We start from the raw sequence: 15,942 nt of genomic DNA, 5'->3' as shown, positions 1-15,942 counted from the left end.
TCCACTGACTTCTGAGATACTATTGTCAACGTCAGAGAAGGCCGATGTGTCAGTTTCTCCTCAACGATATTAAAGACAGAGAGGATGGAATTCAGTACGGCGGATCTAGCAGAAAAGGCCACCCACCAGGCAGAACAAAAATTCACGTCGCGTCTGGCGCAACAAGCTTCTATGCGGTCAGCTTCTGTCTACATGTTGGCGGCGACTTAAAAAATCAGTAGCGTCTGTCACAAAAGTGGTCGTCTATGAAAGGTGTCTGTCCCCACATTTGGCGGCCTGTTAAGATCAGTTTGGTGATTCGATAACAGATGTAACACCCTTTCCTAATTTACTTTCAAGCAAGGCATGATGGTAAACACTAAATGAAAAAGCGCTCCTCTAGGTAAACAGTCCTTCATCAATGGAAACAGTGATGCAACTTGGTCATCGGACTCTGGAGGGCCTAAGATATCATGTGAGGAAGATTCGGATCTTCCTGCAACTTCTTGCATTCGGCCTAAGGAAAAAATTCTGCAGCGCACATTGAATATCAACATTTTATGAAAGACTGAGAAACTTGAACAATCGCGAGTGTATTTAACAGACGTAACATAATCATGCTAGAACTTCAGGAAACCAGATATGGAGATGAAAAAACATTTGAATCATTGGGCTACAGGATTTTTAACTGAAGACTAGCCATAAATAATAAACAGAAAGTCACTATGCTTGGAACAGCTTTCTTGGTCCAACGAAACCAATTAGAATCAATGGCAAATTTTGCTTCCCAGTCGGAGCGAATATTACTTCTCTCGCTTATCTCAGCAAACAAGGGCTATTCCATCATAAATCCACATACACCCATCAACAACGGTAAGAGAAAAAGTCCGGAAGAAGTCGAACAATTCTGGGAACACTACGAAATTAGTCATAAAAAATACCACAGTACCCCATAAAACTAGTTGTAAGAGACTTCAGCGCACTGATCGGCAGACGAAAGAGATACAAGGCAATAGTAGGAAATTTTCCTGCACACAAGCGCGCCATTAAGAATAAAGAAAGATTCACAAACTTCTGCAGACAATTCGACTTAAAGCTAATGTCAACCTTTTTCAGATAATTAACAAGGAGAAACAGGGCTTGGTCTTCTCCTAGTACACATGTGGGTTCATCTCACGTGGATCATGTGACAATGGCCAACCAACCGTAGATAAATCATGAACGTACTGGTCAGTAGAGAACCAGGCATAGATTCGGACCACTTTCAAACAGAAATCAAAGCCAAATTTCAACATAAGAACCAAACTCCAAAATTAAAAATAGCATAGAATTCCCACAAAATTTCTGCCAGACAACAGGGACGAATTCGTTAAAAAGCTTCACCCCAAGAAGATGAAAAATTGGAATGAGATCAGAGAATAAATTACACAAACGGTGTTGGAACGAGAGCAACCACGAAGAAGAAGGAAACATGGATGGTGGAATTCATAGCGATAGAGCGTAGACTAAGAGCTTGGACGAAATGAAACTCCTTTAAAAAGGAAAGATACTGGAACACGTTCGCCGAGATCAGAAAATAGACATAAAAAACTATTCGAACGTAGAAACGGAACTGTGAAAAATTGATTAGTGGAAATGGATACAAATTTCAGAGAGAAGAACATTAGGGACTTCTGAAAGTTTTCAAAGGAGAAATAACAGGGCTAAAGCCGGTGAGACTTCACTTTAAAGATGCAACAAGGAAACTGATTACCAACAATAAAGACAACCGTTAGTTACAAGCAAAATACTTCAGAGCCCTTCTAAACTTCGAGGAACCAACACAACGACTAATTTTCAGCCTCAAAATGAAAACCCACCTTCAGAACCACTTCCACTATATCAAACTAAACAATACATTGGCCATGTGAAAAACAATAGAGCGCCAGATGAAGGTAGCATATTAGCTGTGACTTGGAGACTGGGAGGGAAGTGGGCAGCTGAAACCATTTATGAGATTATTAAAAATTACTGGGAGAAACGAAAAATTCTGGGCGATTGGAAACACGCCATAATTCATACTCTATATTTGAAGGGAGTAGGACAGGCTCCGACAATTACCGAGACATGGCTCAAATGGCTCTGAGCACTATGAGACTCGACATCTGAGGTCATCAGTCCCCTAGAACTTAGAACTACTTAAACCTAACTAACCTAAGGACATCACACACATCCATGCCCGAGCCAGGATTCGAACCTGCGACCGGAGCAGTCACGCGGTTCCGGACTGAAGCGCCTAGAACCGCTCGACCACCGCGGCCGGCTGTACCGAGACATGTTTCTACTTGGGATGAAATTCTTTGGAATGCAGCTTTTGCAGAACACTCGTTTGGTTGATCCCCCTCGTACTTCCGAGGTGCCTGTTAGTGACATTTTCAGTGTGTGTTACTGCTGCTAAAAAATTATATCCAAAGTTCTATATTTGAAGGGAGTAGGACAGGCTCCGACAATGACAGAAAACGAAGCAGGACACACTATTGTCCAAGGCGCGGTTCAGAAATAAATAGATCGTGTCCATGACAAATTTTTTACTTGAAAACAATCATCAGGATCAGAACAATGCAGAACCTTAACACGCGCGTTACATTCACTGATTTCAAAAAAGCCTTCGATTCTGTAGACAGGCAGACAGTATTTCTGACGTTGGAAGAGGCACATATCGATAAAACCACTAGACAATTAGTCGAACAGACATTCACACACTCAACTTCAAAAATTAAATTACTAGAAGAAGCTTATGAACTCTTCAGAATTAACATAGGTGTTCGGAAGGGCGATGGAATCTCACAGATTCTCTGCAATCTGGAGCTAGACAAGATTATGAAAAAGTGAAATAAAGAAATAAAAGAGAAAAACATCGAAGGAATCCATCCAGGACAAGGAAGAGGAAGGTTGACGTGTAAAGTCTCGCTTTTGCTGACGATATTTTGATAATTTCTAAGAACGAAGCAGATACTAAGGTAAACTGCAGCTAAAACCGGATTACAAATATCGTATGAGAAAACGGAATACATCAACATAAACACAACAGAGGAAAATATACACAAACACTACATGTGAAAATAAAAATAATGGTAAGTGTAAGTATTTGAGGAAACTGATACAATTAAATGGACTAGATAACAACATGTACAGAAAGATCGAAGAAAATGGAATTATCAAACAAAAATTAAACACTACGAATCAGTAATTAAATCAGAAGCATTATACGGATGTGAATGCTTAACACTGAATGAAAGAGGTGAAGAGGAGCTGGAAAAGAAAGAAAGGAAAATACTCAGAAAAATTTTACAACCATAAATGTAATGACTGTGGGGCATTGATGGCTGGGAGGTCCCGTCCGAGGAAGTTCGGCCGCCGGGTGCAAGTCTTATTTCAGATGACGCCACAACTGGCGACTTGTGCGTCGGTGATCATGAAATGATGATGAGGACAACACAACACTCAGTCCACGGGCGGACAAAATCTCTAACCCGACCGGGAATCGAACCCAGGCCAGAAGCGTGGTAGGCAAGCACGTTACCACTTTTTTTTTAATAATTGTTCTATATTGTTCGTTGAATTTGTTCAGGGTGGACGTCCAATGACACCCATTCAGTTTGTCGATGATCCGTTCGCTCAGTTTTTTTATTATAAAGGGTACCTAGCGCTCTGACCGAACACGCTTTTTTTTAATCTCATTTTGTTTTCGTTCGTTGTATCTGCTCTAAGCGGACGTCGAAAGACGCCAGTTTCAGTTCTTTGTTGATCCATTAACTCAGTTTTTTTATTGCAGAGGGCAGCTAACCTTCTGACCGAACACGCTGAGCTACCGTGCCGGCTATTACCACTCAGCTAACCAGGCAGACTTAGGCATACAAAGAAGGGACACAAAGATAACAACTGTGCGAGGAGGAGAAAAAAATACATGTATAGAAACACAGAAACAATCACAACCACAACAAGGAAGAGGAGATTCAAGTTTTATGGTCATATTGACAGAAGCAATGACAATATACTAATGAAGAAAATTTTTAATTTCATTTCCAAATTAAAAAACTCCACAGGACGGCTAGAATAGACAAGAAAGGATTGGAGAACATTTTAACCTCACGGGGAACGCCATAAAGGGCAGGGAAAATTTCAGGCTACTATCAACGCCAAAATTTCCTAACCAACAACAAAAACTAGAATCTAGAAATGGTGTCGTGAAATGAATAGAGGCAGGCCGTCAGCCAACACATGAAGAAGTTGTGGAAAAATAAGAAGAAAACGATTACCAAAGTCTTAGGTTCAAAGCGATCTATAGCTGGACAATTTCTGTAACAAAAGAGTTTTTTATGAAGGCCCCTCCGATACGATATGTGGAACCTGCAAAACCTTCAAATACCATGCACGAGATTTTCGTATTTCTCGTTAGGCATGCATAAACTGTTAGTCGTATAGAAAAAATGAATAGGAACTTTTTGTAGGAAATTTCATGTAGTTAAATTTTATACTGGGATATATTTTCGCTGGAGGCCATATTTTCTAGTTGTTCAAGAAAAACGCGACCTTCAAATATACCCAAATTCCCACACTCAGTCCCAACTGGTCAGGATTTTCTGCAGGAATTTTTCCCACATTCGCCCTTTTTTGGTCTTCTTTGACTGGTCTTATTTCACCACCGGCTTAGTCGAGCAATTAAAAATTGTAAAATTGACGTTTGTGGGAATTTGGCCTAAAAACTTTGTGAACTTTAGAAGCACAAAATAAACAATTACATCGTTGTATTCGTCAGGCATTCTCATTACGAATCCTGTGCTTATAAGGATTAAGTTTGGGTCGTATTGTCAACGCAGTTAGTTTTAGCATAACGTTTACAAAAGTCGTTTTTCTTTCATTACCCTAATGGTCACGATTACACTACTGGCCATTAAAATTGCTACACCAAGAAGAAATGCAGATGATAAACTGGTATTCATTGGACAAATATATTGTACTAGAACTGACAGGTGATTACATTTTCACGCAATTTGGGTGCATAGATCCTGAGAAATCAGTACCCAGAACAACCACCTCTGGCCGTAATAACGACCTTGATACGGCTGAGCATTGAGTCAAACAGAGCTTCGATGGCGTGTACAGGTAGAGCTGCCGATGCAGCTTCAACACGATACCACAGTTCATCAAGAGTAGTGACTGGCGTATTGTGACGAGCCAGTTGCTCGGCCACCATTGACCAGACGTTTTCAGTTGGTGAGAGATCTGGAGAATGTGCTGACCAGGTCAGCAGTCGAACACTTTCTGTATCCAGGAAGGCCCGTACAGGACCTGTAACATGTGGTCGTGCATTGTTGTTGTTGTTGTGGTCTTCAGTCCTGAGACTGGTTTGATGCAGCTCTCCATGCTACTCTATCCTGTGCAAGCTTCTTCATCTCCCAGTACCTACTGCAACCTACATCGTTCTGAATCTGCTTAGTGTATTCATCTCTTGGTGTCCCCCTACGATTTTTACCCTCCACGCTGCCCTCCAATACTAAATTGGTGATCCCTTGATGCCTCAGAACATGTCCTACCAACCGATCCCTTCTTCTGGTCAAGTTGTGCCACAAACTCCTCTTCTCCCCAATCCTATTCAGTACCTCCTCATTAGTTATGTGATGCATTATCCTGCTGAAATGTAGGGTTCCGCAGGGATCGAATGATGGGTAGAGTCACGGGTTGTAATACATCTGAAATGTAACGTTCACTGTTCAAAGTGCCGTCAATGCGAACAAGAGGTGACTGAGACGTGTAACCAATGGCACCCCATACCATCACACCGGGTGATACGCCAGTATGGCGATGACGAATACACGCTTCCAATGTACGTTCACCGCGATGTCGCCAAACACGGATGCGACCATCATGACGCTGTAAACAGAACCTGGATTCATCCGAAAAAATGACGTTTTACCAATCGTGCACCCAGGTTCGTCGTTGAGTACACCATCGCAGGCGCTCCTGTCTGTAATGCAGCATCAATGGTAACCGCAGCCATGGTCTCCGAGCCGATAGTCGATGCTGCTACAAACGTCGTCGAACTGTTCGTGCAGGTGGTGTCTTGCAAACGTCCCCATCTGTTGACTCAGGGATCGAGATGTGGCTGCACAATCCGTTACAGCCATGCGGATAAGATGCCCGTCATCTCGATTGCTGGTAATACGAGGCCTTTGGGATCCAGCACGGCGTTCCGTATTACCCTCCTGAACCCACTGAGTCCATATTCTGCTAACAGTCATTGGATCTCGACCAACGCGAGCAGCACTGTCGCGATACGATAAACCGCAATCGCTATAGGCTACAATCCGACCTTTATCAAAGTCGGAAACGTGATGGTACGTATTTCTCATCCTTACACGAGGCATCGCAACAACGTTTCACCAGGCAACGCCGGTCAACTGCTGTTTGTGTATGAGAAAGCGGTTGGAAACTTTCCTCATATCAGCACGTTGTAAGTATCACCACCGGCGCCAACCTTGCGTGAATGCTCTGAAAAGCTAATCATTTGCATACCACAGCAGCTTCTTGCTGTCGGTTAAATTTCGCATTTGTAGCACGTCATCTTTGTGGTGTAGCAATTTTAATGCCCACTAGTGTAAATTGATAATGTTAACGATATAGCCGAGTACGCTGGTGATGTAACAGTCCAATCAATAGAGCCCAAAAAGTTAGAATACTGGGAATAGTTCGTGTAGATGGAAATTTTTGTACAGTGGTAAGAGCGAGTGCCACAACATGTGAGAGACGAGTGTGGAGGTGAACGTGCGCTTGAAGGTAATTTTTGTAAATTTGACTTGAATTACTCGAAAACCGTATCCCAGTGCAAAATTTAACTACATTAAGTTTCCTACAAACGGTCCCATTCATTTTTTGTATGAAAAACAGCAAGTGAGAGAATATGAAAATTTCATGAGGCTTTTGAAGGTGTAGCTGAATCACCCTCTGAAGCAGCTAAGACAGGCAACCCTAAATATACCCAGAATGAATAAATATATCGAGATGCGGTTTTCGCCAAATTATAGCGGACAGTATGGCAAAGTTCCCGATGTTGGCAAAGTAATTTTTATCGTTTGTAGACGCCGAATTGCGAGATGGGCTTAGTTTTTTTCTAACGGAACTGCATACTTTTTCTGTGGGATTCAAAAGAAGCTTCTAGGAGAATTTGAACGACATCACATATACGGAACGTGATTAAATAGTATCAAGATAACTGCGTCGCAAACCATTTTCCAGCTAACAGGAGAGGAGATTCCACAAAATGTATGTCCTTTTACAACTCAGGTATGGTTCTTGTGTTACCTTTGTTTTTGAAGCCAGTCAGTCTGTGTTTTGCTGTTGTAGGAATTTCTACTGAGACATTCACAATGTGTATGTTAGTCGAAAAAGTGAATATCGTTTAAGGCGAAAGTCACCAAACTATTAGAGTCGTGGTACGGTTGAATGCTGAAAGGAATCCACGCTCTGTCTTTGAAAACATTATAAAAAGAGTTCTATAAAATGGAAGTGTAGAGAGTAAATCACACCAAGGAAAAAGAGGAGTCGCTTCTGAAAGAAATGAAAATAACATTTTAGCAGCAGTAACACACACTGAAAATGTCACTAACAGGCACCTCGGAAGTCCGAGGGGGATGAACCAAACGAGTGTTCTGCAAAAGCTGCATTCCAAAGCATTTCATCCTCTTCACATACCACTGCATCTGCAGCTTTGTGGCAATGTCTTCCAAAACTGATTACAGTTCTATGAATGTTAATTACGAGAAGTGCAAAGTGATGTGGCATACCTATGCAAAATTTTGTTTAAGGAAGGAGGATTGAGACGTCAAACTTCGAAATATTTATTAATCGTCAGTTGAAAACCCGCGCCGACTCAAAGAAGTGGATATAAACAACGATTTTGGTATATCAACGATTGGCGCGTGTTTCTTAAGACCCTCACCATTGCTCCTTATTTTATTGATGGAAATCTAAATACACTCAAGTATATCGAATTTCTAAGAAATGCTGCTGCCGCAGTTATTGCATGACATCCCACTGGACGCAGGGGGGTCAGTGTGGTAGCAACGTGACAGGTGTTCCTCCCATTCCGTACGTGTAATGACAGTCCCTCATAGAAAACATTTGGAGAGCATTGGAACGATCGTTCAGGAAACGCAAAATGGTCTGCACAGTCACTTCTATTAGGAAACATCGACCATTCCAAACATCATGAAACACCATATAACACTGGCCTGTGCTGCCATTAACTCCACATGAAATTGAACGTGCAGTATTGTTTCTTCAGAATCACTTTACAGCGTGTAGCATTGCTCAAGGTCAACATTTTGAGCACTTGGTATGACATCCGTGATAACAAACACACGAGCAGAACCTGTGTTACATGGTTGCTTACATAATAAGGCAGACCTTTGTGGAACGTCTTCTCCTGTTTTGTAGCGGTGTTATCTTATTATTTGATCAAGTCCCATCCATACTTGTTATACAGGTAAAGTTCTCTTTGACGTTTCTTTCAAATACCACAGAAAAAGTATATAGTCGCATTAGAAGAAAACAAAGTAGGTGTCGTAATTCTGCGACTATAAACGATAAAAATTACTTGTGTACAAGAGGAAATTGGATGCATTATTCAAGAGAAAGAGCTTCACAAATTGAGCAAGCCTATAACGCTTTGGTCCACCAATAAGCCTTATGCAAGCAGTTAATCGGCCTTGCATTGATTGACAGAGTTGTTGGATGTTCTCCTGAGGCACATCGTGCCAAAATCTGTCCAATTGGAGCGTGAGATTCTCAAAACCCCGAACTGATTGGATGGCCCAGTCGATAATGTTGAAAACGTTCTCAATTGGGGAGATATCCAGCGACCCCTTGCTGTCCAAGGCAGGGTTTGGCAAGCATGAGGACAAGCAGTAGAAACTCTAGCGGTGTACGGGTTGGCATTATCTTGCTTAAATGTAAGCCATTTAAGGGCAACAAAAGGGAGCGTAGAATATCGTCAACGTATCGCTGTGCTGTAAGTGTTTCTGTACATGTACATCACATCTAGCTACTTCCGTCCCATTCGGATAATCCCTTCGTGGTGCGTCATTTTCTTTCTCTTAGAGTGTATATCCACAGCATCAGATACTGTACATCTACATCTACATTTATACTCCGCAAGCCACCCAACGGTGTGTGGCGGAGGGCACTTTACGTGTCACTGTCATTACCTCCCTTTCCTGTTCCAGTCGCGGGAAGAACGACTGTCTGAAAGCCTCCGTGCGCGCTCTAATCTCTCTAATTTTACATTCGTGATCTCCTCGGGAGGTATAAGTAGGGGGAAGCAATATATTCGATACCTCATCCAGAAACGCACCCTCTCGAAACCTGGCGAGCAAGCTACACCGCGATGCACAGCGCCTCTCTTTCAGAGTCTGCCACTTGAGTTTATTAAACATCTCCGTAATGCTATCACGGTTACCAAATAAACCTGTGACGAAACGCGCCGCTCTTCTTTGGATCTTCTCGACCTCCTCCGTCAACCCGATCTGGTACGGATCCCACACTGATGAGCAATACTCAAGTATAGGTCGAACGAGTGTTTTGTAAGCCACCTCCTTTGTTGATGGACTACATTTTCTAAGCACTCTCCCAATGAATCTCAACCTGGTACCCGCCTTACCAACAATTAATTTTATATGATTATTCCACTTCAAATCGCTCCGCACGCACACTCCCGGATATTTCACAGAAGTAACTGCTACCAGTGTTTGTTCCGCTATCATATAATCATTCAATAAAGGATCCTTCTTTCTATGTATTCGCAATACATTACATTTGTCTATGTTAAGGGACAGTTGCCACTCCCTGCACCAAGTGCCTATCCGCTGCAGATCTTCCTGCATTTCGCTACAATTTTCTAATGCTGCAACTTCTCTGTATACTACAGCATCATCCGCGAAAAGCCGCATGGAACTTCCGACACTATCTACTAGGTCATTTATATATATTGTGAAAAGCAATGGTCCCATGACACTCCCCTGTGGCACGCCAGAGGTTACTTTAACGTCTATAGACATCTCTCCATTGATAACAACATGCTGTGTTCTGTTTGCTAAAAACTCTTCAATCCAGCCACGCAGCTGGTCTGATATTCCGTAGGCTCTTACTTTGTTTATCAGGCGACAGTGCGGAACTGTATCGAACGCCTTCCGGAAGTCAAGAAAAATAGCATCTACCTGGGAGCCTGTATCTAATATTTTCTGGGTCTCATGAACAAATAAAGCGAGTTGGGTCTCACACGATCGCTGTTTCCGGAATCCATGTTGATTCCTACATAGCAGATTCTGGGTTTCCAAAAACGACATGATACGCGAGCAAAAAACCTGTTCTAAAATTCTACAACAGATCGACGTCAGAGATATAGGTCTATAGTTTTGCGCATCTGCTCGACGACCCTGGGACTACCTGTGCTCTTTTCCAATCATTTGGAACCCTGCGTTCCTCTAGAGACTTGCGGTAGACGGCTGTTAGAAGGGGGGCAAGTTCTTTCGCGTACTCTGTGTAGAATCGAATTGGTATCCCGTCAGGTCCAGTGGACTTTCCTCTGTTGAGTGATTCCAGTTGCTTTTCTATTCCTTGGACACTTATTTCGATGTCAAGTGAGTGAAGGGGGCACGGGGAGGGAGGGGGTCTTCGTAACTATATATCGACTGCCATCCCTATTTCATTCCCTTGTGGACAGGGAGGAATGACTATCATTGCACGTTCTAATGTAACTTATCTTGTCCTCACGATCTCTGCTTGTGATTCACGAAAGAGGCAGTAGACATTTGCACAGTCGTCCTCGAATACCGGTGTTTAAAATTTACCCAACACTGTCTCGCGGAAATAAAAGCTCTCTTCTATCAAAATTTTCATTTAAGTTCCCTGAGAATGTCTCTTACTCTTCAGTATTGATCTTCTGAGCTGATCCTCGCACTGCTTCTCTGAAGTCATTCAGTGTCTGCTCTCACGTCTACTTTACAAGGACTTTGTGTTTTGAACAGTGCTTTGAAAATGGTCTTGTATGCGACTTGCTATAGGATTGCACCTCACAGTCCCAAAACGTTTCCAATACTTTGGCTTGGTAACAAAAAATTCAACTGAAAAGTAATGTCGAAAATACTGGAGCACGTGAAGCAGCAACACGATAATACACGTGCACATGTCACTGAACGTAGCTATCCAGGAACTTTCCGAAGAGGCGATTGGAATCATTCGCATGCTTGCATTTTCGGACTTTGACTTCTTCTAACCTGTCACCAAACAATGTTCCGCAAATTGAAGATTAATCCCAAATTTGTACTGAGGACTAAAAAATCATAAAATTTCTTCAATAGTGGGATGGAAAATCTATTTCAATGGAGGTAAAGGAGAAGAATATGCTACTGATTAATTCTGTGTATTACTCACATAAAAAACGGTCGCCGAGTAACACGAATTCGTGTAACAAACAAACAGTTCTACACAACCTAACGTAAAAAATCTCTCCCAGTACCAGAAAAGAGATGCTGTAGGATGAGGATTTTGTCGGTATAAGCAATAAAGGTATACAGAAGAATGGAGAAGAAAATTGAGAATTTGTTAGATGACGCTCAATTTGTCTTTCAGATGGGTGAGTACACCAGAGAGAGGCAATTGTGACTTATGATTGATAATGAAAGCAATACTTAAGAAAAATCAAAACACGTTGATAGGGTTGTACAAACGTTGCAAGAAGTTCGAAATTCTGACAAAAATGGGATTAAGCTTTAGGGAAAGACAGATAGTATAAAGTATGTACAAGAACCAAGAGGAAACAAGTGGAATGGAAGAGCAAGAACGAAGTACTCGGATTAGAAAGTATGTAAGACAAGGGTTTCTCGTTCCTGTTGTTCAAGCTCATATCGAAGAAGCAAAGACGGAAATGAAAGAAAGGTTCAAGAGTGGGATTAAAATTCTGGGTGAAAGGTTATCAATGGTAAGATTCGCTGATGACATTGGTACCATCAGCGTAAGTGGAGAAGAATTACAGGACGTGTTGAATGGACTCGACAGTATAATAATTACAGAATATGGCTTGAAAGCAAATCTGCTACCCACGCAGCAAAGTAACGCACGGGGCGACGAAGCAAAGAGGAGATAATGAGCAGACTAGTATATGTAAAGAAGGCATTCCTAACCAAGAAAACTGTTCTAGTACCAAACATCGACCATAATCTGAGGGAGAAATGTCTGTGAATTTACGTTAGGAGCAGATTAGGTAAAGCGAAGAAGAAGAGACTCGAAATGTTTCAGATGTGGTGCTATAGATAGATATTCAAAAAGTAGAATGACTGGTAAGGTAAGCCTTGAGGAGGTTCTCCTCGCAATTGGCGGAGAAAGTAATATATTAAAAACACTGGGAAGAAGGAGGGACAGGACGATAGGACATGTTATAAGGCATCAGGGAATAACGTTTGTCATATTAGAGAAGCTATAGAGGGGAAAAAATAAAGCGCATTCGAATACATCAAGTAAATTACTGAAGATGTTGGGCGCTATTACAATTCTGAGACGAGGTTCGTTAATTTGCTCCAGGAGGTTGAAATGTTAGAAGTTTTCATCGTTTGCACAGTCGACGACGTTAGCAAGCGGCCCCGTGTCGGTCCAGTCGCGCGTACTCACCCGAACGTCCATGGTGGCGGCCGTCTGTAGACTGATAGCGGCCGAGGCGGAAGAGGTGCGCAGGTCCCGCGGTTTGGTGACCCACCGCGCCCACCGCCTGCGTGGGAGATGCAGTTCTTGCACAAGAGCTCGCGATGGACCGCCCGCCGCCCGTGCTGTAATGCCGCCCACGATCGCTGACGGCGCCACTTTCTTTCCCCCTGGCTGTGGCCGCCTTTCGGAAATTACCAGACCAGGGCACACACACGCATCATTTTCTCATCCACGCATGTGGCATCGTTGCCTCAATATATCACGTTTAATCCCGTTCCTCCCAATTGCCAGTCCAGCGCTTTACCACTGCGTCCCTCGTTCAGTGTATGTACTGTACACTGTTCGAGGGCACAATATTTTAAAACTGTAGATAAAGTGTGTTTCATTGCAGCTTATACTGTCGCTGAAGTGGCGATGCATGTATTGTACAATGCTCCAGACCATGACATTTTAAAACAATAGATTAATTTGTACCATTCAACCATATAGCCACTAAAGTAGAATTAGCAAGAGAGAAAACTATTTTTATTAGTTTGGTGCAGAAGTTCCCAGCGTTAATGTTTGGCATATTGGTATTGCGGTTGCTATGGGTTTTTCTAACGATTGTCATTTTTCATTTGCAGTTCACTGTTGCTATCTGACTTTACATATTGTCATTTTGGGATAGTGAGTGGAACTGCGGACGCTAGAAAAACGAGTGTCAAATCGAGAAATTGGAATTGCAACGTCCCCTTTGAAAAATTATAAATGACTGTGCTTAAACTGACACACAATATTTTTAGTGCAACGCAATCTGACTTTCAATAATCCCTACAAAAGAATGGCGCTGACTAACAATATCCTATACCTTTCATGAATCACTTACCTCACAAAAATCTTCGTTATTCGAACTAATGCAATACAGCGAGCGCCACTACTGCCAGCAAAGTAAAAGATTCTAACTACTGAAGGCACTAACTACTTATAGGCATAGTCAGGAAATGAAAGATTTTGATAGAGAACAAACAATGTACTTACTTTAATAGTGTTCAAAAGTCATAATATATATATCAGTTCATGCTATCCAGTCTTACAAATTTACTGTCTCTGATGGACGCACGTCCAGATCATCCGCTCTCAAAACTCGGCCATCTCACTCCCCACATCCAGCACTGCTGGCAGCTCACCTCCAACTGCGCAACGCTACGTGCTGTTAACAGCCAACTGGCCAATACTACAATGGCGACTATTGCAACAATGCCAACCAGCCACAGACTTCACACAGCACAGTCAGTGATTTTCATATAGAGCGCTACGTGGCGTTACCAGCATAAAAACCTAAACAGTCTACTTACAGAATATATCCAACATATTATTCTGTTCGGGGCCAATAGAGGGGTGACAGCAGCGGAGACAGCCAGAAACATTTGCGCCGCATATGAGGATAATGCCATTGGACAGAGCATGGCAGGTAAGTGGTTTTCTCGCTTGTTGGAGGACTGTTTTGACATTAGTGACTCTAGGAAGACATTCGGGGTTCGATGAAGATCGTTTAAATTCATTAACCACAACGACCCACGTCAGTGTATTGGAGAACTGGCAAATGCGATGAACTGTGGCCATTCCGCCATCGTGCGACATTTCCGTACAATGGGGAAGGTTGAAAAATAGAGTGTATGGTATCGCGTGCTCTAAGCCAAAAGCAAAAAATCAGCGCGTGGCCATATACCCATCTCTGCTGGCTCGTGATCAATTGGCTCGTGAACAACGCCGACTTTTACTATCCTGCATCGTTACTGGTGACGAGAAATGATGCCTTTATGCTAACATAAGGAAAAGAAAGGACTGGTTGAGTCCAAACAAAGAAGCAACTTCCAGTACAAGGACCTGCGCGCATCCAAAAAAGATAATGTTACGCATCTGGTGGAACAGCAACGTGTGTTGTACTACGAATTCTTTCCCTGAGAGTAACCATCACTGCTCACATTTAGTACCAACAAATGAGTCGTGCCACGTGGGATTAGCCGAGCGGTCTGGGGCGCTGCAGTCATGAACTGTGTGGCTGGTCCTGGCGGAGGTTCGAGTCCTCCCTCTGGCATGGGTGTGTGTGTTTGTCCTTAGGATAGTTTAGGTTAAGTAGTGTGTAAGCTTAGGGACTGATGACCTTAGCAGTTAAGTCCTATAAGATTTCACACACATTTGAACATTTTTTAAAATGAGACGTCTTACAGACGTAATCCAGGAACAGCGACCAGGAAGACTGCATGAAGTGATGCTGTTCCACGATAACGATCGCTCTCATTCTGCTACACTGACAGAAAACACTATACAGGAGCTGGGTTCTGAAGTCATTCCGCGCCCACCTTACTTAACTGACCTTGCGCCCTCAGATTTTCACCTTTTCCGCCCTTTGTCGAACAGCTACAAGAAACTTCCTTTCCGGATGAAAACGTGCTGCCGAACAGTGTCGAAGCTAGGCGAAAACTGAACGCCGACGACGAATCAGCGTTGCGAGGCCCCTTTCACTTTCCAGTCAGAAAGAAAATGTTAAATTGAAAGAACTGAATTATACACTTATAATAATTATACAAAAATTGTACTATTATTATATACAAGGATTATTGCAATGACCAAAATTACATTACACAATCACACATTAAAACAAACGAAACTTCAAGCTTATGTAACTGTGCATGCTTTCGTGGTCGTTGTCACTAAAGTTACAATCTTCTCGGTTGTTAGGCAGCACCATACTTTCTTCTAAAATAATTGACGTTTCGACACTAGCAATAGTGGACACTGAAGCATCCCGAAGAAGATCCCAGCAGAGGCGCTTTTAGAATCTGTTGCAAAACTGATGTCTACGTGAAGCGTCCATACAGACAAAGACGTAGACATAATCTCAGGGATTATATTTCGTATTATCACATGAAAATATTGCAGCAGGATATCTTTACCGTAGCGAAATTAATTCAAAGAAACCTTTGAATTAAAGAAAGTATTTCCTTTTTAAACAAAATATTCTTTGTTTCGCCGAGAAGTGGCCAATGTGTATAGGGTGGTCCATTGATAGTGACCGGGCCAAATATCTCACGAAATAAGCGTCAAACGAAAAAACTACAAAGAATGAAACTTTTCTAGCTTGAAGTGGGAAACCAGATGGCGCTATGGTTGGCCCGCTAGATGGCGCTGCCATAGGTCAAACGGATATCAACTGCGTTTTATAAATAGGAACCCCCATTTTTATTA

At 42.4% G+C, this 15,942-nt stretch overlaps 1 protein-coding gene across 1 annotated transcript in view; it reads right to left on the bottom strand.

Annotated features, from left to right (window-relative positions):
• Positions 1 to 12,719, bottom strand: part of LOC126236548 (uncharacterized) — a 74,021-nt gene extending 61,302 nt beyond the window's left edge. The window contains exon 1 of the mRNA XM_049945948.1: positions 12,682 to 12,719. Coding sequence (XP_049801905.1) covers positions 12,682 to 12,693 — 12 coding nt within the window. The 5' untranslated portion in view covers positions 12,694 to 12,719. The remainder of the gene's footprint in view (positions 1 to 12,681) is intronic.
• Positions 12,720 to 15,942: the final 3,223 nt, after the last annotated feature.

Source organism: Schistocerca nitens, chromosome 1 (assembly GCF_023898315.1).
Source record: "Schistocerca nitens isolate TAMUIC-IGC-003100 chromosome 1, iqSchNite1.1, whole genome shotgun sequence".
In the NCBI taxonomy this organism is placed as follows: Eukaryota; Metazoa; Arthropoda; class Insecta; order Orthoptera; family Acrididae; genus Schistocerca; species Schistocerca nitens.
Note: the sequence above shows the minus strand (reverse complement) of the source record. Positions and strands in the feature narration are given on the sequence as shown.